This window comes from Uloborus diversus, chromosome 2, assembly GCF_026930045.1.
Source record: "Uloborus diversus isolate 005 chromosome 2, Udiv.v.3.1, whole genome shotgun sequence".
NCBI classification, from domain to species: Eukaryota; Metazoa; Arthropoda; class Arachnida; order Araneae; family Uloboridae; genus Uloborus; species Uloborus diversus.
Window position 1 is genome coordinate 117,777,398 of NC_072732.1, and position 24,853 is coordinate 117,802,250.

General features: G+C 31.9%; 1 protein-coding gene across 1 annotated transcript in view; it reads left to right on the forward strand.

Moving 5' to 3' along the window:
* Positions 1-24,853, forward strand: part of LOC129216507 (serine/arginine repetitive matrix protein 1-like) — a 120,287-nt gene that overhangs the window by 89,981 nt on the left and 5,453 nt on the right. The window contains 3 exon segments of the mRNA XM_054850722.1: positions 2,295-2,411; positions 8,179-8,454; positions 21,239-21,349. Coding sequence (XP_054706697.1) covers positions 2,295-2,411; positions 8,179-8,454; positions 21,239-21,349 — 504 coding nt within the window.

Genomic DNA, 24,853 nt, shown 5'->3' on the forward strand with positions numbered 1-24,853 from the left:
TATTTGAAAATAATTTTACAATGATGAAATCACAAAAAAATTAGGGCAAAAATAACCAATTTATTTTATTTCATGCCCCCCCCCCCTTAAGTATAAATATTTTTATATTATTCATTTTTTCACTAAGATTTTCTGTTTAAAATTTAAGGGACTCATTTTTTCCACCAAAGGACCCAAATCTATTTCATTAATGGGTCCCTGGGACCCATGTTACGGATAGTTGAGCGCGAACACTGAATGAAAAATATATGAACTGGGGGGGGTGGGGAGTATTTCCTCCTCTCAAGTTGCAGTTCACACTGCCAAAGAAAAGGGGGGGGGAAATAAAATAAGATGTGTTAAAATAGAATCAAATGTAAGCACTTGGTTAAAAAAAATTATTTAGAGCAAAATTTAAATGATTTGTCCCTTGGTGGGAAGAAATATTTTTATAGTGCTTATTTTGTGTGTGGTTTGAGAATTAGTTTGTTCTTACTGTGCGAAGAGTCAGTTTGCTTTATGTTTCTGTTCAGTGAAACTGGATTATTTCTTGCACATATAATTTTTAAACTTAGTCACTAACTTTTCCTTTAAAAATGTAAATAGTAATTTGTTTTATTAAAATGCCACAGAAAGCGAAATTCTCTTCCTTGTGGTTGGAAAAAGCAGGCAGAAATGAATGCAAGATAAGCACATGATGCAATGCTGAAAAGGATGAATTTAAAGCATTTTGTTCTGTTTGTACATTATCTTTCTAATATCGATAATCAAGGATTTTCATAGGTATTGTCTCATGCTGTTGTGGCACGACGTAAAAGGTTGACAAATATCTTGAAAAATCAAACTGTATTTTTAATTTCTTGTTCTTAATCTTCTTCTGAAGGCATATTTATTATGATGAAGCAATCCAAAGCTTTGTTCCCAATTTTAATCCAAGATAAAATTTCAAAATAGAAGGTTTTCTTAACTTTTAGTTGCTGTAAAAAATCAGTCATTTGAATCTTTAAATGATTTATCTGTAATTTACAGGGATATTTAGGGATTCTGAGATAAGTCGAACTTATAAATTACATTTGATTTTTGTTGTGCTAAAAATGTCCTAAAATTTTATCAAAATTGTGTCCTAAAATTTTTGAAATCACCACTCCAACCCCTGACTAGACGAATTATGGAAATCACAAAACTTGAAATGAGTACAGGAGTGCTAATGCTGTTACGAAATTCTGCTTCTCACTCCAAAGAGACTTTCCTCTAAATTTGAGTTTTAAAAGTTCAGTTTAATTTCAGTACTAAAATTCCAATTTCAGTTAATTAGGCCTTCTTCCTTATTGTGGTTTTCCAGTTTCAGACTTTTTCCTTTAAAGCAAAACTTTAAGGGAGCAAGGAACCACTTAGTGTCATGGCTCACACTGCTTTTAAAATGTCACGCCAAAAATTTTACAGCTTCTTCAGATTCTCACTGTTCCTAACCAATCGCTGCATAAATCAAAATTCGTATCTCTAGTGAGTTCCCTGAAATTGCACTAAAAGATCAATCTGTGAAAATATAAAAAATTGAAGAATTTTAACTTATTAAAGACCTCCATATTTAGGTAAGTTACTCATTCTGTTACATTTTAAATCATCCAATGATATAATACATTTAGAATGGAACTGTCATTGTGATTCAGACCAGTTTTGAATGAATTTAGTACCTGCTTCATTGGAAATTACTTTTTTTGACTAGTATTTTTACTGTACAAAACTGATCGGATTTTAAAGGTGAGAAAATTACTATTACATGGACCAGAACATTCCAGTATTTTTTTAATGGGAATTTCATTAAAATTTTTCTGTGCTATAGGAAAACCCCCCAATTTTTTCCGAATATACCAACATTGTGCCCATGCTTGGCTGAAATTACATGGCATGAATTAGATTTCCTCCAAATTTCTTTTGCATCTTTACAAGTGATGGAGACTTCACTGATGGGAAGCTTTCACAATGTGCTTCTTAAGAAGTTTGGTGCAAATTTCTTTTGAAATTTTTCTCATTGTAAACTAACTTCAATTCCATACTTAGCTTGTTTTCAACCTGTTTTAATATAGATTCATCCAATACTGAGCACCAGCAATCCTGAACTGCAGTATATGTTGTTTATGAATAAAAAGATGTGATGCGTCTTGTTTTAAGACTTCCCATTACAATTACACTAATTTCATGAGCAGTTACTCTATTGCTTTCTTTAATTTTTCACATAATTGGTACTTTGTAGTTGTCTTTTTGGATGTTCCAATTTCTCCCCTGAAATTTAGCACTATTCATTTTGTTTTTAGTCTAAAAGAGAATCCTCTGCATCTCCAGTGAGAAAAGTTAAAAGGCGTTCGCCATCTAGGTCACTATCACCTGCTAGAAGGCAGAAATCCTTAGAGGAAGATAAAAAAGCCCAAGATGTAAGTATAAGAGAGAACTTTTCTGAGGTAAAAACTTAATTACTCCTTCTAGTGAATTTTCCTGGAAGTAACTGGACTTCAGATTAACGATAGGCCAAATATGCCATGCGTAAAATGCATGGAATTTTCCTCCATGAAATTTTTTTTGAAATAACTTGCCATGTTCGTCAAGTGCCCTACCTTATATCAACGCCTAGCTGAGACCCTGTGCATCGAACGGTTTGACAATTTGCATTTAGCATCCGGAAAATGTGTGTAAAACACTTTTGAAACCTGCTCGCTAGTGCGTGATAAGATGTTCAAAACCAGCAGAGAGTTAAAATTGCACATGTCGGATATAACAGTAGCACTTATCTCAAAAAGTATAGCTGATAGAGACATGTTAATTTCATATTTTGATTCAGCTCCCCAAATGTTGCTAAAATTAGTTTTAGAACTCTAGGCACCAAAGGAAAATGTTTATTTTGTGTATTCTGTAAAGTGTTATTTGCTACTAACTGAAAATTTAAGACCTTATCTCAGCAGTTTGTGGGGTTTTGTGCTTCAAACTGCTTTAAAATGTGACATCATTAAGACTACCAAGCATAAACCCTATCTTAACTAGTATGTTGTGGCCACCGTATCTCACGGTGAGCAAGACCCACACATTAAGGGGTAAACTCCCAGCTGGGCTGACGCCCAGCACGGGGACCTTCCCCGGCGCAATAAGCACCAAGCGCGTCCGTAGCATGATACGACTATCGACCGCCGCACCCAGCCGTGCGGTGGAACCTAAGGCCTACGGCTAAGAGGTGGGGTGTGTGCGGAGAAAAGTATGTTGTGGCCATCACAAAACTTTCTTCTATACCTTTCTTATAATTCTGATCCCTCCCCATGCTTGATGAGGAAGAAATATTCCCAACAAAAACAAAAGTACACATGCAAAAACTTGATGACCGTCCCAATGTCTGAGTTATCGCAAAATCAAAGCAAAGAGCGAAAATTGAAAGTTATTCTAAAGGACCTGCTTGAATTAATTACAAATATTTTATTTGTTAACAAACATAAGATGGCAACAGTTAAAAATTTTAAATCATTTTGAGATAGTATTTCCAATCACTTCCATGCAATTAAAATCCCGAGAAATATGCAGATGACAGTTTATTACGATTTATCGTTCTTATTGTTGCATTAATAAAGCTATTTTTATTCGCAGAAAAAAAAAAATCAGCACCTTGGAGCGATTGGCACAAAAATTGAACCAACGCCTGTTTACATATGGATTTACATTTATTCCAAATTTCATCAAGAACGTAGCATTACTTCTTAAGATATGGCATTCACAATGGGAAAAAAAGAACGTTCGATTGCGCCACCCCTTTTCAGCTGTTGACACCAAAATAAAATCAGCTCTTATACCCTTTAAGGGCTACTTGTCTATAAATTTTTGTTTGATTCCGTTTGTTATTTCTTGAGATACAGCAGTCACAATTGACGATGAAAAACGTTCTATAACTCAACCCCCGTTTGAGCTATTGACACCAAATATGAATCAGCGCCTGTTCCTGTTAAGGGTAACTTATGGACCAAATTTTGTTTGATTCCGCCAGTTACTTCCTGGGTAATAGCAAGCACGCATGACTCAAGAAACATCCCATTGCGTCACCCCCCTTGGAGGAATTCGTGCCAAAAACCAATGGGCACAAGTTCACATAGAGGCACATATGTGTACCAAATTTCATTCGATTTCATGCGGTAGTTTTTGCTGTGAAGCGGCCACAAAAAACTGGTCACACACACAGACAGACAGACATTTTCCTAAAATGGTTGAAATGGACTCAGCACACCTCAAAACGTTCGAATCCTTCGAAATTCGAAAATTTACACGAATCCAATACTTTCTTCTATATATTAGACTAGCTGACCCAGCCACGTGTTGCTGTGGCAAAGTAGTTGGATTGAAATATTCTTTTACTCAATATTTTGATAGAATCTAATTAATATTTTTAGTGAAGCTTAAAAAAGTCTGTCCAATTTTAAAACATGTGAGATTGATAATGAGCGTTTATAGGCTGAAGCAAATACTTATTGAATTTAGTAAGTTCTACTTAAATGTTCAATGGTAAAAGCACTATACTTACGCTTAGTAAATATTGCAAGTATTACTTCGGCCAAAAATAAAAGTAAAATAACTTGAAAGTGATAGTAAATATCGACACTAATTGTAAAATATTGGAACGTAGAAATTAAGCATAAACCAACATACACATTTAGAATGTTCACTACATTTTATTCATCTCATATTTCTCTATAGTTTGTAATCAACAACTTCTTTTCAAAATAATTAATTAAATCAAAAACATATAAAAATTAAATTTTATAAATGAGGTAGATAACTTTGACTTCGATCTATTGTTTCTATTATTTGAAAACTGAAAATTATCTAAGCACTAAATTGTGCACAATATTCTTGTTTAACCTGTCTTTTGCTAACACAAATAGGTATGATAACTTTCCCACTTGTGAGTAGGCGATAGATAGATACCCATGAGAGAAACATGTATGTTTCTAGTCCAAACCAAAAATAGACATTGTTTGGTTTTGAGATCTAGTTATGGTCTTTTCCAAAGCTAAACAAATCGGAAATTGAAGCCTTTCAAATGTGTTTGACGCTAATCGCTTACTTATGACGCTATTAATCGCTTATGTGGCAACACAATTTCTCCTTTAAACTTTTCTGTCAAAAGTGTTGAAATTTTGATGAAGAAACATGTACCGTTGCATAATCTAGGTGGATTTTAACTGTGAAAAAGAATAATTTGTGAAAGAATTTTCAACCTGAAATCGTCTAGTGGCATTCCAGGTATATCCAGAGTTTTTAAACATTCAGATGGAATGGTTACGGCTTTGTTTTATTGACAACTATATAGCCTTGTTCAGCATCAACGGTCAGCACAATGTGACTATGATTTTTTTTCAGGTGTCAGTTATGGTTCATTATTCACAATAATTGTAGCTATGACAGCGTCATTGCACTCTTTTTTCTCGTTGTAAATCAGTGTTAACTAAGTCGGTGACCAATCGATCAGGTGATATCACACCATAATGACAAAACAACAAATTTGAAATTGAAATGCATAAATCTTTAATCAACAGTAACGCTTCATTATACATCATTGGTGAAAAGTCTTGATTTGGACATTGGTTTGTTTGCTTAACTCTATGGAGTACCTCTTCAAACATAAAATTTATATAACTTCCCCACAGAAATGATGTTTGTGTTGGATATTATGTCATCAAAATTATCTTAAATAGTGGACAAATATTGTTTCTCGTTATGCAAAACCTGTAAAAGAAAACGCAACTCCCAATGATTGTGTGCTACCAATAATTACAATTCGCTAAATGCATCGTGATATGAATTAAACACTCGACAATTAACGATCCGCAAATATTCCTGTCTTTTCGGGAATGTGTAACGAAAACAAATCCAAAAACATCAGTCGCTTTGTTTTGGATGCACAGTTTTGTTTTGGATGGAGTTTTGGTCCCACTGTCTTGGCTTTAATTTTTAATTATGTCCAAGATGGATGAATGATGTGTTCTTTGTTTGCGTGGCTTCCATGATTTTTTAAATTTTATTCAACAGTGTAAAAACAATTAAGAAGCATCCTGGAAAATAATGGGCAGCAAATACGCCTAATTTCTAAAAGTAACATATATTGCAAAAAAATAGGAACGTATTCCACTAAAAGTCAGAAACCTTCCTAAAATTATCCTGAAGTCTTTCTGAAGAATTCTGAAACCTCTCCGATTTGAGACAATCATTCCTCTAAAACTTTTAGAGAGAACCGAAGTAAGACTAAAAGTAATAGCTTTGCACATTATTCGACTCATCAAAAAAAAAAAAGTACCAAAAGCATTATCGCTACCATAGCCACTGCTAAGATGGTCTTGCAAGCATGCACCAAGTATTCCACTTGCTTGTTACTCTTGGAAAGTTATGGAATACAGAGACTCATTTCCATTTGGAGTTACGTCAATCTGGACGGACCACAACGATGGTAGTAAAGTCAGTTCATCGCTAAAATTCTTTAACCTTCCTAATATTATCCGGGAAATTTTTTTGAAGAATTCAGTAATCTGCCAGTCGTGTCTCTGGACCCCCCCCCCCTTCAGTGAAGACTTAGGGAAAGTTTAATACAAAAGCCTGACACCTTTCTACTTTTCCAAGAAAGCTCCAAAAGTATTACTGCAAGCAAAGACGAAAGGTAAGACAGAATTGCGAGCAAGTACTATGAGCCTAACTCACCTGCGATTCCTCCAAAGCTACAGAATTCAGAGGCTCATTCACTCTCTCTGCAAGCTTAGGCGATGCAGACGGAACGTTATAGACTTGAAGTCGATACAATTAATAAATACGCTCAGTTAATCTTTAAACTGGGAGCTAAAAGAATTTTTCTCAACGGTGAGAAGTTTGCATTCATGACGTTTGTAGCAATTCAGGAAACTTTTTGACGCAGATACATGAGTTCCAAATAAAATTGTTGATGAACTGTGAAATCCCAACATTATCCACGAAAATAAACAGTGACATTGCGGATTTTTTTTATAGCTCATGTAAAATATCGTGGAACATTGGTAAATATTTTTATTTCTGAGAATCTGCGCAGAACACATTAGGTTTTTGACACAATGTAAAAAAAAAAATCAGGGTCGTTTTTGGTGGTTCAAGTGCTCTTTGTAGATAATATCTTCGGTAAAATATACTTGTTGACGGTTTTCAATGTGTACTGCAAGATGCTGCACAGAAGGGTCTCTTTCGTATATTGGGAAACTAAATTATGCCATAAATCTACTCATCGCGTTATTTCGACAATTTTGTCCATATCTCGTACCTCAAATGCTACCTAATAAGGACCTTTTGTAACGTATTTGACAAAGTATTTAATGGATTTCTCGGAACTGCAAAACTCGACATTTATATGAATCTCATACGTTTTTAAAAGCAGTGGTGTGTATGAAACGACCCGCCGCTTATCAATTTCAACTTGATTTGTAGAATTTGACATTTACATTGAAAATTGCGGTCTGTATACTCCTCCTTTCTACGGCGATATTATTGATAACCATCAATATCCTTAACATAGTGTCATTTGTAAATTTGAATTAACTTAAAACTAAAATTTTTGAGGATGCATCAACTTACAGTGCCATCTATTAAGAATGCACAGAACCAAACAATGAATACACATTATTAATGTATAATAAACATTTTATCTGCATTAAAAAATTATAAAAAGCATCCTATCTTTTAAGCTGGACCAAATTACAGATACCTATGAAATTTGATAAAAATCGGTTCAGTAGTTTCGGAGTTTATCCCGAACAAACATTGTGACACAAGATTTTTATATATATAGGTATAGGAGAAAGTAAAAATTAACTAATTTATACGTGCATCATATTTATCATAGAAAAAACTCATTTCTCACAAACACCCTGAGTAGGTTTTTTCTGTGATGTGCCATTTAGAATTTTACAAGGTGAAAAAAAGGAAGGGATGATAGTAATAAGAATACCATTTTCTAGTTCTCGAGTTTCATATAGATTTTGCTTTTTGATTCAAAAAATTTCATAATGCACTTTTAGCCACCTTTTTGTCCTAACATGTATTCTAAAGTTATTTTGACAAGCAATGCAATTATGTTGTATGACCAAAACTGACTTTTTTTTTGTCTTACAGTTTTTGTTTTATGATTAAACCTAAAAATGAATCTAATTTCAGTTATCTGAATCTTTGAGCCATGAAAAGCGAGCAAAGATCCGACAGTCGAAAGAAACTGAGAAATCTGTTTCTCCTGATCGAATCGAGAACATATCTTCCGCTAAACGAACATCTAGTGCTAAATCTGACCGTTCTCCTTCTGCTGCTGCAGATTTGCCAAGTGATGAAGAGCCTAGGAAAAAAGAAAAGAAAGCATCCAAACTATCTAGTTCTGGTACTGAAAAAGAACATAAAGAAAAAAGGAAGAAAACAAAGAAAAGTACAGATAGTAGTGAAGTAAGTCTATATCAGATTGTTTCATTTTTTTCCATAATAAGTCCGAAATTTTCCGTAGATATTGTCTAAGCAGTAGGAATTTATGTGAGAGAGGCACGAGTACAAACTTTCTGCATAATATATAGTGAAATATGAAAATTGCTCAATATAAAAAATGTTTACAAGAAATGACAGTTGTATACTGTCCAATTTCAACAATTTTGAATCCATAATGTTTTAATCAGAGCTTTTGAATTTTTTTATTTATTCTGGATGATTAAGAATCTACTGTAATAATAATCGTAATTAATCTAGTAAATCTTTTTTTTTTAATGAGGAAAAAAAATAAGTTTAATGACCTCTACATGAGCAAATCCAGAACAAATACAAGCCTAGCTTCCTTTGTATATACATTATTTTTCTTACAGTAGCATTATATTTACAGACATGCCAAATCTCTTGCTCTAGTGTTCAATCTAATTCATTGCTTCATAAGCATGTATAAATGCTTATCATAATTGAATAAATTTCATTGTATTTAAAAAAATTATAATACTAATACAGTCTAGCAATACTGTATTAGTATTGCTAGACTGAAGAAAGGTGTTTCAAATAATACAGTAAATAAACTGAGAATATAACAGCATAAATCAGTCTTGTATTTTTAAATTTTAAATTATCGTTTTAAAAAGCTTACTAATTTAAAAAATAAAAAAGTTGCATTTTGTAGATTAATTTTGCTATAATTTATATCTAAGTACATGAAAATTGTGAATTTTGTACTAGCATTCATAGGGTTTCAAGGTACAAACATTTCTCCTACTTTTTCATTTTGTTTCCCCTGCTTTTTCATTTCGTAAGGTTGGCAAGTCTGCACTTTTTATGTGCATAGGTTCCTATTTCAATTGTATGTTTGTAACAGTTAAAAGAATTTTATGTAAACTAAATGAAACTAATTTATATAAAAAGATAATTTATATAATCCATAAACTCATCTCAAAATATTAAAAGTTGTGTATCGATAAATTCCAAGTGTATTACTGCTTTTTGAGGAGAAATAGAATGAAATTCAAGTAATTGATTCATGTAGAACTAGAGAGAGATGTATAATTAATTGGAATTTCTGCTCTTTCCTTATTTTTTTGATGCAAAATGTACAAAAGTATGATTTTTAGTTTAACTACATTTTTTAGATAGAAATGTTTGCTCATTCCTGCAATAGATGCTAGTGTTAAAATTTTTAAACTGTTCAACAAGTCTTTGGATAACTAAATCAAAATTATTTTGTGATTGCTTGTTTGTAGTCTAAAAGTTTATTTCGATTAATTTTGTTATTAACAAATCCATTCATTTGATCAGGAGTTATATAATATTACAATTTCTGTGTAGAGCTTTTTCTTTGGAAACTGTTATTTTATTGTTATTAATTGCATTTTTCTATTTTCTATAGTACCCTTCTATGAAATTTCTAACACTTCTGATGTCCCAAACCATGCTCCAGTGTTGTACCCTTTTCCAATTTAATTCTCTCTTTCCCTCAAATTTGTCTGCTGACAAAAATTATTCATGCTCATTCTTTCTGTTCTTGATATTGCTCTTTAGCCAACTTACCTTGATAATTTTTAATGTGGCACTTGAACAATAAATTACAGTCGGACCTCTATATATCGAAGAAGCAAATTGCGGGAAAACAATTCGATATATAGAAATTTTGATATATGGAAACTATCTTATTTTATTGTAAAAATGTCCTAAAACATTAAAATTAAAGCTAATTTTTGTGTATGAAACCATATTTCTAATTTATACGAGCATCGGATGAAATGAAAATTAATAATTAAAAAATTATTTTTGCGCTTTCATACATTTTCATTCTTTGGCAATTCAACTTGATCCGCAACATTAGGGGGATTTTTGTTTTGACATGCAATCGGAGAAAAGTAAAAAATCCTTCTACCTAACTTGAATTATTTTTACTGAAACTAAAAGACTAGGAATGTTAATCAACAGACAAAAAGGATAACTTGAAACTGATTTTACAATGCTACTGGTTAAAACTAAGATTTGAAATAAACTTGAGGGAATTTTATAACTCCAGAACGGAACAACAACCTATCTACACACCCCTCAACCCCATATTCCTTATGAGTTTCGTAGCAACCTTTACTGAACATAATTTTCTCCTGAAATCTTCAGTTTTCATGAGACAAACAGTCAAAAGTAGAAAAAAATCTACAAATGTCTCAAAAAACATTTCGATATATAGAGATTTTTTTCAATATATAGAAACAATTTTTCTATGTAATGAACATAGAAATTTGCTGAGATTTTGATCGGAATGTTACTATTCGGCGCGAAACCCGTTTCGGCGCGGTCCATTTCAATACGACCTGTTCAAAAATCGAAATTGTCAGCATGTAAATCTGCCAAACAATGCTTCAAAATTCAAGATATCTTTTGTTTAAGTTTTGTAAAAAGTTTTATGAAGTAATATTTTTAAAAGTGTATTTTGTTTTCTTTTTTATTATTAGTTGATAACATGTAAGTTTAAAAAGATCTTCATAATTTTTCGAAGTAGATAAGTTAGGAAACAGCATTGACATTTTTCTATGAAATGTAAATAAAAAACTCATTCAATTTAAATTTTTTTTTTTTTCGTTATTGATCATTAATTTGTGCACTTACTTAAATATCTTTTCTATAAAAAATTAAAAAATTCCAACTAATAATAAGATGAATTTTTTATATCTTTTATTGGAAAAAGTTAACGTGTTGAGAAACTCACACGTAACCCTGCTCTCTACAAAGTTAAGTTGTGTAGTGTGCTTTAAATACAGGATATATAAGAAAAAACTTTATTATGTAAAGATTATTATTATTTATTGCTTTTAAGTTTCATAAAAACTAATATAATGAACAAAAAATATTTTGAACTTTTTTTTTAAATAAAAATAAAATATTCTGTGTCTTTTTAGTTCCTGTAACTGTTCTATAGCACTAAACTGTCGACTGACTATTTTGTAACAGAAAAAAAGGCAATAATAAAAAATAATAATAATAATAAAACTTTTTTTAAAAAAAGCAATTTACAAAAAATTTATAAATTGATTACAGAAAAATAATAGTGTTTAGAACTAACTTTAAAAAATAAATGATTTTTTTGTCAATAAAAAAAAATCAAACATTGCCCTAAATTTACCTTGATGTCCGTACATGGGTTTGTAATAGTTAAGTCGAGCTTTTTGGTTAGTTTGAAACGAGTTTTCACGTGAAGCAGACTTATGAAATTATTTCCAATAGCTGCTACAACAAAGAAATAATCACCACAGAAACACAAAACGGCTCAGCATTGATTTAAAAAAAAAAAAAAATCGACAAAGAGGCAGGATTGGTACTGGCATTATTTGCTAATTTTTCAAGATATTTTCTTTTATGTTATCGCAGTGAAACATACGTGGATCACATATGCCCCCTCTTTTCCCCCGCTGTAAATTTTAAAATAAATTTTAACTAGCTTCTAGAGCGCTAAATTCACATTCTTCTTCCAGAAATCTTTTTCCTTCTTTGAACTAAAATTTTTGAAATTCATAAAGTTCAGAATGCAAAAATCTGGTGCCGAAACGGCCAGCGCCGAAACAGCCGCGCCGAATCGTAACGAACCCGATTTTGATATATAGAAAATTTCGATATGTGGAAGTTCGATATATGGAGGTTCGACTGTATTATTAAATATTAGCAAATACAGCATTCCTAGCTATGCTTATAAATCACAGCTCTTACAGGGTGGCGACAGATCAGGGAAAAGTCAAGGAACTTTATTAATCAGGGAAATATCATGGAATTTTGAAAAAATAAAAAAGTCAGGGAAAATTGATTTTATGAAGAAAAAAATTTTTTTTTGCTTTACAAAAATAAGTACTCTAATTCCCTACGCATTTTTCGCCAGTTATCTGTTCAAAAAAAAAGTAAAATTAATGAGGTGCGATTATACACTGCCGCATATTTGTGCATCATTAAAGTATTGAATCTTGCTTATTAACCACAGGATGAACTTCCAAAGATTGCTTCTGTGTCAGTTAGGTTGTTTATTTTACCTAGCTTGAAATTTCCTTTTACGCTTTCAATGCTACGTAAAATAAACAACCATACAGGCAAAGAGGTTGCCTTACGTCCTTTGCCTTTATCCCGTTGTCTCGAAGTAATTAGCGTACTGTAATCACGATTTCAAGAAGAAATCTTTGGTTTTTGAATTAATACTATAAAAGCTTAAAAGTTATTACTTCTTCGCATTTCTAATTTAATTGCTAAAATTGAACTTTCAATAAAAAAACTTTGTTTTTTGCTGTTATACTATTTCTTGTCACCGCAGATTATAAAGGTTTTCTTTTCTTCAGACTTAAGTGATTCTTTTATTTTATTACCAAGTTTTATTCTTCCTTGATATATTTTGAAAATAACTAATTGCTTTGTTTCTCCCTTTTTTTTTCTTTTTTTTTTTGTTCTTGCATTTCAAAGTTGTTTGTTACAAAAGCAATTTAAGAATTTTTTTTCGTTACAAACTGAAATCACTTGAAATAGAGTTAACTTGTGTACTTAAGTAAATATCTTTATTTCTGTATTATTAAAATACTGTATTCATTCATTAAAACCTCTGTTCTTGATCAGAGAAAAGCTCCCTGTGAATGGATGTCAAATGGTTTCATCTGTTTTGCATAAATATGTCAATTAGTTATATAAGAATAACTAAATTACTTCTTTTCTTTCACTATTACTTGTCATTCTTCCAACAATTATTATACTATTTGAAAACTTAGTTCAAAATAATTTCAATTACTTTTTAGTTCTATCATAAATACACATATGTTTTTAAGAGTAATTTTAATAGTATCTTAAAATTCTTATGCTAAGTGGTTTCTGGAAGTAAAGTTTTTTTTTTTTTTGATTTTCTATCATCTTTTCATGTAGAAAAATTTAATATACTGTTTTGTAGGGTTTTTTTCCTAAACAAATTGATTATTTTTTAAAAAACCATTTTATTAAAAAAGTAGCATCTTTTTAAAATATGTCTGTAGTTCAACAAATTCACACAACTTAAAACGTTTAAAATACTGCATTTTATACAAACATACAATGGATTTCAAGTAGAGCAAAGAAAGAAAACCATTATCATTGGTAACGTAAATCAGGGAAATTTGGTGAACTTAATCAGGGAAAATCTCAGGGAACTTTTTTTCACAGTTCCTGTCGCCACCCTGTCTTAGTTTATTCTCATGAAATCAGTAACAAAACTTATTTGCATTTGATTTTGTTTATTTTGTTGTCTTTTATGATGCACAATATAAATTTTATTTACCGATACCTGATTTAACAATTCTCTCAATTTATTAATACATTTCACTGATCCCTATTTGACTGAATAGAAAGTCTATGCTCCTTGATCTATTAATATCCTTGATTTGATGATAACTGTTTCCAGTCCTTTTCAGTTTGACTTTTTCCTTGACAATTGTTAAATCGAGGTTATACTGTATGCTTGATTTCAATACAAATATTGGGGATATTGTTTTAAAACCTATAAACACTTTGCTTCGTAAAAATAGCAAAACTCTGCAGCTCCGCAAAGAAGTTATTTTGCTCCACATTTCCCGTTTGGTCTTAATTCTGACCAGACTTACCAAACATTTTGATAAAATTAAATTTATTATATTTTGCTAGTTTATTATGACATGCATGCAAATACTCAAAGCATGATATAGCATGTTTTCCATCTCCAGCTCAGTCACTTTCCTATGCCGGGCTGATGAGTGCTAATAAGCACGAAACTGCAGTCCTCGGCTGGAAATGACTGAGCTGGCGGTGTATTTCTTGCATGACATAGTGTTTGAAACTATTTTACTAATTAAAAATAATTATTTTTATGCCAGTGCTTAAAAGCATTATCAAACATACATGTGATTCTTCCGCCAATTGGTGGAAATCCGCCAATTTGATAGGCAAAACATAATTTCGCCAAAAAACTACCGATCCCCCCCAAAAAAAAGAAAGAGAATCCCATGCAGCTCGAAACTTTTCCATCAATGAAAAAATTTTACGATCTCAAGATAAAGGTAATGAGATGCGAGTCCCAGAAAGAGGGGGATGAATCCTCCTCTCCTCCGCACTTGTCCGTGAGCGTGATATCATATGCCAAGTGGTTCTTTTCTGTGTAGATCAGCTCAGAACTGCATACGAACCCAGCTGTTAAGTTAATGCAATCCAGTTCCGACTCGTGCGCAGATGGCTCTGCGCAGAGGGATGCTTTGGATTTTAACCAGTTATCTCCAATGGATAAAGTTTGTCTCGGCGGCGGCATCAGCGATCGGACTGGGTTGTGGGTTCCTTTTGTTTAAACTTTATCTAGGAGGATTGGCAACACTTCTGTTGTTTAGGATTCTCTGAGCTATTCACGTGTTGCGGATCCGTATGCTTTTTTAATCGTAGTGATTTTAATGCGTTAAAACTATTTTGATGTAATTTTTTCTTTTGTTTGTTTTTTTATTTTTGCTTTGGTGCCATGCATTTATTGTAAAATGTCGGTAATTGAAAAATCGGACGCTGTGAAAGCGTGCAAGGTCAATAAGGATGTAAGGAACAAATTCCGTTGGGACTGGTTGGATAAAATGACAACTTTGTGTTTAAAAAGTGGAAATATTACTGTTTCCTTGTCTGAATGCATCAGAAAAGTGGATGTTCCTGGCAAAGCAAAGTGTCTGACTTGCAACGATATAATAGATTATGGGGGAAGGGGATGCAGCACGTTAACGCGTCACATGAATTCATCCCGCCATGTGAAAAACGTTGAATTGAGAAAGAACAACTATCAAGTTGTTAGTACCTTTGCTTCCCAGCCGTCAACAAGTACAGAGACACAGCCTGCTGTACCAATAGCTGCTCGTGTTTTGATGGCTCAAGCAACCGTTCTTGGATTCTTGGCTGAAAATAACTTGCCGTTCACGCTAGCTCCGCGCTTAATTGAACTGTCCAAAGAACTATCTAGAGATAATAAAGCCCTTTCGGCATTGTCCATGGATAGAACATCAGCATCAATGAAGATGCAGTATGGTTTAGCTCAAACCTTACTCTGTGAAACAGTTGCTAAGCTACAAAGTTCTTTTTTTTCATTAAACATTGATGAAGCAACTAGTTCTAATTCTATGCGAGTCTTAACAATTCTTGTTAGTTACTACTCAGAAGAGGTAAAAAAAGTTATAATTGAGCATATATCTTCAGTTAGCCTGATTTTTGTGAACAGCCAAACTGTTTTTGATGCAATAGATTCAATTATGAGTGAAAAAGATATTCCGTATAAAAAGTTGAAGTCCATTTTGATGGATTCCTGTGCTGTGATGCGAGGACCCAAAAAAGGTCTGGAGACTCGTATTAGGCAGGAAAAAGCTCCACATCTTTTAGATGTAGATGGCGATTCCTGCCACCATGTTCACAATGCCACAAAGAAATTTTGTAAGGAATTTGAGTATTTCATTGAGGGTTTTTTTACAGATTTAAATAATGATTTTAGGTGGTCAGCACAATTGAAAGAATATCTTAGTCAAATATGTGATTGTTTCAATATTCATTTTTCTGAACCCCAGCGATATTTGAGCCATAGATGGCTTTCTTGTTATGATGTTGCTTTAGAAACTCAAAGGATGTGGGATGCTCTATCGGTGTTTTATTATGCATTTTTAAAATTGGATGACACAGTCACATATCAAGCTGTAGTCTTGTCGATTTACAAGAAAAATAATTTAGGAAATGCAACTTAGGATATTAAAAAAATTCAAGCTGCATTAAAAAAAATCAAACCTTCTACTAATGATTGAAAGGAGAGAAGAATTCGGATAATACAAAAGCTCTTTTACTACAGAAAGAAAACTCTGTTAATATTACAAGCATATACAGCCATATTGCCTCTATTAAAGCAATATGTTGCTCTATTTCAGACAGTTGAGCCATCAATTCATATTCTGTATGAAAAGCAAAAGAATATGTTTAAAACTTTTATGTCCTGTTTCATCAAACCAGAGATACTAAAAGATTTAAGTGCAGAAGATTTGCCTTCTACAAAATTCATTTTGGAAAAAAATATTTTAAGAGATGAAGATCTATTTGTTGGAGCTAGTACTTCAAATACTATTTCCAAATGCAATAGGACTATTCTGGCTGAATTTTATCAGCAACTAAAGTCTGCTTACACAGCTTGTGGCCTCTACTTGCAGAAAAAGTTACCATTAAGCAACCCATTTTTGGTAAATGTGTCTGCTTTGCATCCAAATTCAAGAGGGAAATTTACTACCCTGAAAAGGCTCCAAGAGTTACCCTCAATTGCAAAAAATGTGTTGGCAAATGAAGAGTTAGAATCTTATATGCTGGAAATCAGGAACTACCAAGTCTGTGACTTGCCATCAACCTTTTCTTCTTTAAGTGACTGGTGGAACATGATATTCAACTTGGGAGAATTTCCCACTTTGTCAAAACTGGTGAAGGCTCTTATAAGTTGCTTTCATGGGCCTATAATTGAGGGTACTTTCAGTTCAATGAACTATATCATTGACCCAAGGTCTGGCAGGCTTGATATCAAAACATACTCTGCTGTACAAACTGTAAAATGCAGTTTAAAATCTAAAAATACTTCAGCTGTGAAGTATTTTCACAGGGAAAATTTTCTTAGGGACAGTATCAATGTAAATCTCATAAAAAATATGAGTTCTCCATCTAAAAGATAAAGAGAAGAAAAGTTAGAACAACCAAGAAAAAAACGTAAATGTGTATCAAAAATGGATGGCCAGAACTTGATTAAGAGAGCCCAAGCGTCTGCTTTAAAAAAGTTTGAAATTGAGAGGAAAAAGAAATTGAAGAAGAATATAAGTCAAGCAAAGAAAAAGATACAAATAAAGAAAAAAATTCAAGCAAAGAAGATGATTCAAGCAATGAAAATGAAGAATAAGTCTCCAAATAAGGCCTTGCCAGTTAATCCTAAACCCACTTCTGCTCCAGCAACAAATGTTACTCAGCCCAAAAATCAAAAAGAAATGTGGAAAAAAAATTTTTAGTGCAGCAGCATCTAAAAAAAAATATTTAATACATTTCTCTTCATTTTTTCTGTGTAAATATATTAATTTTCTATTTAAAACTGAAATGTTGGACCATATTTTTTATTGAGTTTTTTATTTATTGATGTCATAATTAATGTACTGTTATTATCAACTAAATTGTTTATAAAAGGAAGTATAGTTTAGAATTTGAAAGCAAAACTTAGTGTAATTCAGAAGGGAAAAGAAAAATGTGATAAAGATTTAAAGAGAAGACGAAAAGAATGGAAAAAAAAGCCTGATAGTTGTTAAGTGATATCCGGAGCTAACTTGGAAAAGCTTTAACTTCTGTTTTATATGCTGATAACAGAATATAAACTTGTACTAAAAGAAATGAAGAATCCTTTTTTTTTTTTTTTTTTAAAGACAACAGCAATACTGGGGTCTCTTTTTCTTCACATTGGAGAGTAAAGTAGAGGAGGTAATATATTCTTAAATTTATTTGTAAATGTAAAAAAAAAGGAAATACATATAGCTTTTTATGTTAATGTATTCAATGAAGAGCATTCTTTGCTGGTCTGATTTTGGTTAGAAACTTCAAATTGGCAAAAGAAGAAAATAAATAAAATTGAAGTTAAGGAAACCAAAAAAAGGTTAAAACATGAATAATTATTTAAAAATTAAGCCTAATTATGATATTAAAAAATATATATATGCATTTAAAAGCACTTTAGCCCTTAGAACCATTAAGTTATAACATGTCAAATATTTTCAGCCAATTTCTTCTTCAAGCAATCACATGTATGTCAAAGCTCAAAAACAATTTTAGATGAGTGGTTTAATTATTTTTTTTTAAATATTGTTTTAGGGTAACAACCCAGTAATTGGCTCTTTAAGAGTTTGTCCTTATACTTACCTCAGTTTTTATTACTTAGAAAAAAAATATTCACTTGAAAATATTTTTGTGTCTAAGAATGCGCATCTGTGCATATACTTAGTTCACTGAAAGCAAAAATATTTCAATTGATTTTGTTTACAAAAATATATGCATACCTAAAAAGTTACCAAAATCACCAGTAATTGGCATCTGATACCCAAGTGTATGACACCTTGTGATCCAGTAGTAGGCACATGTTAATAGAACTGGAAAATATTTTTTTTTCACTTTTAGATTACATACAAATTTCATCATAAGAAGCATAATTAATGTTAATTTAAAGTAGGTAATTTTACATCTTGATGTTGAAAAAGTATTTTAGAGAATTTAAAAGTAAATTTGGAGTGTTATCCATGTTAAAATAAACAAAAAAATATCGAGATTATTGCTGTTTCATTAGTCAGTATGCAGTTTTGATTTTACAAATTATAGCTGTTTCCACAGAAAAAGGAACATTAACCTGATGATTCTAAAAAGACCATAAAAAATAAAACAATTCTTTTCAGTCGCGATATCTGACTGATGGCCAAACATATTTGTTTTTTATTGTTTCTCTTTAAAAATTTGCAGTATATTCTGTAGGATTCAAGTCAATTGTAGAACCCATATGATATTGTTGCTGCAAAAGTATCATAAATCAAACTAGTGACATATTGCACAACACATCAGTGAATATAGGATCATGTGCCACTGGAGATTAGTAAAACTGAAGCACCAGTAAATGGCATCCATCATTACTTCAAAAATCTAAAAAGGGACAAAAATATACCTCTACCCACTAAAAGTAACACCTTTCAACTAAACAAATCTTTTGACAACCAAAATTTAAAATATATTTTGTCAGATTTTAATGGGTTGATGTGCATGCGTCCCTTAAGCCAGAAAAGAAGCTTTTGCAACAAAAATGGCTGATTTGACGGGAGCCACATTTGTTTCTCTTTCCTATGCATTGCTACCATTTAGTAACACGAATTGAAGTTATAATCTTTAATGTAAATGTACATTCAGTTGGTGTATAGCCTTATACTTTTAAAAGATTGGGTACAAATCTTATTTTAGGACGTTTTTGTTGGATTGTGCCAAACACTGGTGATCTGCCAATTACTGAGGGTGTTACCCTATATGCAAAATACCGAGCTGCTCTTCAAAACGCTTCTCAAAATCCCCTCAGATGCTCCTCAAATAGTTCCTATAAGGTTCCACCCTGCCTGTAATCATCAATTGCAATGATGTAATCAATTGTATATAGGTTTCTGTTCCCCAAAACGTCGTGAGAAATCAATATTCATTTAAGAAAGTATTCATTCAAAAAATTTAATTTTGTTCAAGCTTTTTTTTTTTTTTATATTTCAACAATTTCCAACAGGCTTCAAACATATCTCAGTTTAAGGCATGTGTTTGGAGTTTTCTTAGTTTATGTATTTAATATTTTACTGCACCTTTTTTAGTGGTTTTTTTTTTTTTTTTTTTTCCATTTTTTAAGTAGAATTATATTAATAGTCTAACCTCACTAAAACAAACTCAAAGACCTTTGAAATCCGTTTGTCTTATCCAATAAACAACAAACAATATGAATTGAATCCCCAGTTTAAAGCAGAAAAAAAAAACTTAAATGTTTAAAAGTCTCCATTTTTGTGTCATAGCATCACAAGATTTTTATATTTTGTTGTATCGCATAGCATATAACAAAGAAAGCCAAAAGATTTTAACAAATTCGAATCAGCATTTAAGAGTAGCTTCCAAATATTAGCTTTGGAACTATTGGATTGTACAAATAACTGGATCGTTGTACCTGTGTCAGCACTTGCAGTGCAGTACTTTAGTGGTCAACTGATAGATATTGATATATTTGGTCTAGGACTCTAATTTTATATCTGAAAAAAAAAAAAAACCCTCAACTTAGACAGGTGATCAACTTTTCAGGTTTTACAGTATTATAAGTACGGTTTTGATCCTTTTAAGTCTCTATTGAAGTCCGATATAGCAACAAGTTTGAAGTAGTGCAAAGTTAGTCTGTATTTTTCAAAGTTATCACTCTAATTGACTAGGAAATTTTAGAAACCTAGTTTAGCTATTTGTATGTTCTGTAATTAAAAAAAAAAAAACTGATTGTGAAAGAATGGGACATTATATTCAGGCATATAAGGTAGTTAAGAAACAACTGAAAGATGTAGAGTGCAAATTCAGTAATCATGTTTTATCTAGTTCACTTTTTCATGCATTGCTATAAATGCTTTTATCACATTGGAATTCACCCCCCCCCCCCCCCCCATAGAACTTCAGAAATTTGAAAGAGCTCAACTCTATCTATGAATATGTTTCAGAACTCCTGCACACATTTTGTTACAAGCCTTGTTAAGTCTTGATTGATATCCTTTATGTTTAAAATATCATGATTCAACTTAGTTTTTTCTTTGGTGATTCTTTTTTTTTTTATAGAAATTTATATTTTTGTAATATTAATGCTGTTAACCTAGAAAAGCTACATCATGATGGCTTGATGTTTCAACATTTTTTAAATTAGTGTGTTATATGTGTGTGGGTGGAAACACTTTCTTTGTATTGCCTTGTAACAGTGCTTTATAGCTGAATGCACTATGTTGGTTACATTTATCAATTGCATAGTAAGAATTGGACATTGAAATGTTTTAATTTGAAAGTTGAATGTGTGGTTTGTCTAATCTCAGTTCAAATAATGCTACGCTAGCATAAAGATATGTGGCTGTTATATGGCCAGTGATTTTGATGTACTTTTCTGCGGTAAATTATTTTTTAATGTTTATTTGTTTATATGCAGGGTGCAGATTCTGATGCTGAAATTGTAAAAAAGAAAAAGAAGAAGCATAAAAAGCACAAGAAACATAAAAAACATAAGAAACACAAGAAAAATAAAAAGGAAGAAGAAGAAGTAATTATTTAATTTTGAAGTAGAGTTGATTTTTAGTACTTCTCAAAATCAGTTTTTTGATGAAGCTGTGATACCGGGATGTTGTAGTTTATTCTCGTTCTACTTTGAATCTACTTCAGAAAATGTTTAAATGTGTTGTCATTGTAAGAATTTTACATTGAGTTTAAAAAAAAAAACAATATTGGGGTTTGATGATAGAACAATGAACTTTTTCCCCCTGTATTTTGAGTTACTTTGAATAAGCAATAGAAAAAAGATAATTAGGTTATTTTTTAGGTAACTTGAATTTTAAAATCTTCGTTGCAGATTGCTGTCATGAACGAAATTGCTATGATGGCGCCGGTGCATATTAAATACCAGAAAAATACTCTAAAACAGAAGGGGTTTTTTCCCGCAAAAAGAAATAGAATTTTTTTTTTCTAAAACTTTCAAACGAAATTTTAAGACTTATTTTGTTGTAGTTTTATTTTCTGACGTGTTAAAGGCTGTGTTCCATTTACATAACGAAGTAATATGTAAGTATAAAAGCAAAACATAGAACTTATTTTGATTGAGTTTTTTTTTTTTTTTTTTTTTCTGTTTGAAAGGTGATGTGAGCTAAAGTGTTCTTGGTTATGACTCATTTGAGTTAGGGTTTGTTTAAGTTTTAAATTTAATATTAGTTCTTGTTAATAGTATCCTTTTTCTACAACATATTGTTTAGCCTCTTCAAGATGCTTATTTTTCATTTTATTGTTTCACAATAGAAATAATATTTTCTTGATTCCATATCATCAGGGGCGGCAAATAGGAGGGGCGAAAGGGGGCGGTTGCACCCCCAAATTTTTCACTAAGAAGAATTAAAAAAATGGGTAAATTCAACTTAGAAAATTATTTGCCTGCATTTTCAAAACAGAAAAAACTGATTGAGAATAATTGTTTGCCTTTTCCAAAAAAGTAATCTCTTAATATGGGTTAAATAATTCAAAATTGTGTACACCATGTTTTGATGGTGCATCTTGTATGAGATGCCCGTACAGTGTTGAGAATGCGCAATTTTTACGCGTCAACCCCATGTCATTTTACGCAAACTTTATGTTCATATTATAGCTCAATGTTTAGCTAGTAAGTGTTCATTGATTCCTTGGGCCACAAATACATTTTAGCAACTCAATGTATTATATAATTTCATAGAAAAGTTTTGTAAAAACATGCTATTTTTGAAAAACATTCCACATCAAAAAATAGCACCTCAACAAATCTATCTTGGCTCTTTACTTGACAATCTCTGAATACACAAGATGGTATTTAAGAGTTAAATCTATAAAAGCCCCCTGGAAGAATGACTGGAAAGCGACCTTTTCAGTGATAGAAAATCTCATGTCATTAGAATATCTATGACTTTGTTTGAATGTTTATTTATTTTATTTATACTGCGGTGCAGTTTTTTGAACAGTCTATCATAAAAACAAAATGGATTTCAATCCGTTAATCTTAACTCTTGGGTTGACAATTGAAACTCATAGTAATTTTCGCACTAATGCATACTTGAACCAAGTGTGTGACAGAACTTTCAATAAAAGATTTTACTGTATACCATTGTAGAAGAGGTGACAAAACCCACATGAAGTTTTAGTCAAAATATTAAATCAATATTTTGAATAAAATGAGCAGACCCCGAAGAGTTCCTATTTTTCCTACTTTTTCCTACTTTTTAGAGCTCTCTCCTTATTTTCCTACTTTTTCCTTTTTTTTCCTACTTTTTCTTTCTTTAAAATAGCACTTCTAATTGTGCATTGATTCTTATTTTTACAATGCCGCACCGATAATTTTTTTCGTATTTCAATTTTGAAAAGCAAAAGAAGCAAGCAGATCCTGAGCTTTTCATTGACTGACTACTTTATGTAGTCAGTCAATGAAAAGCTACGAATATACACGCAAACGCCGCGGCGACGGCGTTTGCGTGTATAAAAGTTAAATTTTCGTAAGTGACTTTTTTGCCGTTGCGGCGTTTATGATCGACTTTTCTTTTTATTGCTCCGACTTCAGTCCTACTGTATTAAGGAAACTAAAATAAAAAAAGATACTGGCACATTCTGATGCAATTATATATTATTTACCAGTCAATTAGAAGCTTTAATTAAAAGTAAACGGCGATTGTTCAAAAAATGTGGGAAAAACCGAATTTTCTATTCGCCAATTTTTTGTATGATTACAAGTGAAATGGACCTTTGTTTAAACAGAAAGGCAATGTAAAACCTTAAAAGGAACACAAGGAAGCAAAAAATGAAAAACTTGTACACTGTACATATTTCATTGATGTTAGTCTTTACTAATACTAAAGCTCAAAGTTTCTCTGTCTGGATGTCTGTGACGCGCATAGCGCCTAGACCCTTCGGCCGATTTTTATGAAATTTGGCAAAGTTAGTTTGTAGCATGAAGCACCTCGAAGCGATTTTTCGAAAATTCGATTTTGTTCTCTTTCTGTTTCAATTTTAAGAACACTTTCCGGAACAAAATTATCATAAGATGGACAAGTAAACCACGAAATTATCATGACGTGGAATGGGAGAGCGAATGAACATAGCCAATTGGCGAGAAATTCGTCATCCATTATTTGTAAATATACAAGGCGAACCAAATGACCTTTTAATTTTCAACTACAGGCAAAGCCTTGCGGGTATCACTACTACAACATTAAAGCGACATATAACAGAAATTCGCAAAAACGGATAACTTCAAAAATAATCGCGGAAACTATTTTTTTTCGTACATAAATATGATTATTGTTCATTCTAAATCGTAAACATGATTATAAAATGTATAAAATTTCATTTTCTTTCCTTGCAAAGAGTGTATTTGCAAAAAAAAAAAAAAGCGGCAAAACCTGGATGGGCAAAACGTTCCCAATTTTTGGAGAAAAATCGGAAATCAATTTAAATGCGATATTTCGTTTTTATTTATTCACATTTTTTAAAGTTGGGGGATAGAGCCACAAACCAATATGAATTTTTTTTTTTTAATGGATATTTTCTACTCTGATATATCATCAATATCGAGGAGTTGCTCATCATTTTTATATGCTGTGTTCATGACAATGTGACATTTCTGAGCATTTAAAATTTTTTTTGAAACTGTTACACTTTTTGGGGTGCGGCAATTATACCGATACGGCGTATCTACTGTAAGTTATTGTACTTAGTGCGCCTGATCAAAGGGAGGGAGGAGAAAGAGATATATGCAGGCATTTGATGCCATGTGCTCCCCCCCTCACTCTCAATTTCGTGAACAATTTCCGAATGAATATTTTTGCTGTTTGGTGAGGATTGAGGGAAACTACATGCCTTTCCTTTTATGCACAAAGAAACAGTAACTACTCTTTGTCTTTGATAAAAATGTTATGTTTACCATGCATGGATGTTTCCTTTTTTTTCGTGACAAAAATTTTGGAACAAGAAGGAGGTAAAAATCATCAAACCATTAAAACAATATTCATTTTTATTGCATGATGAAAATTAGAACTGG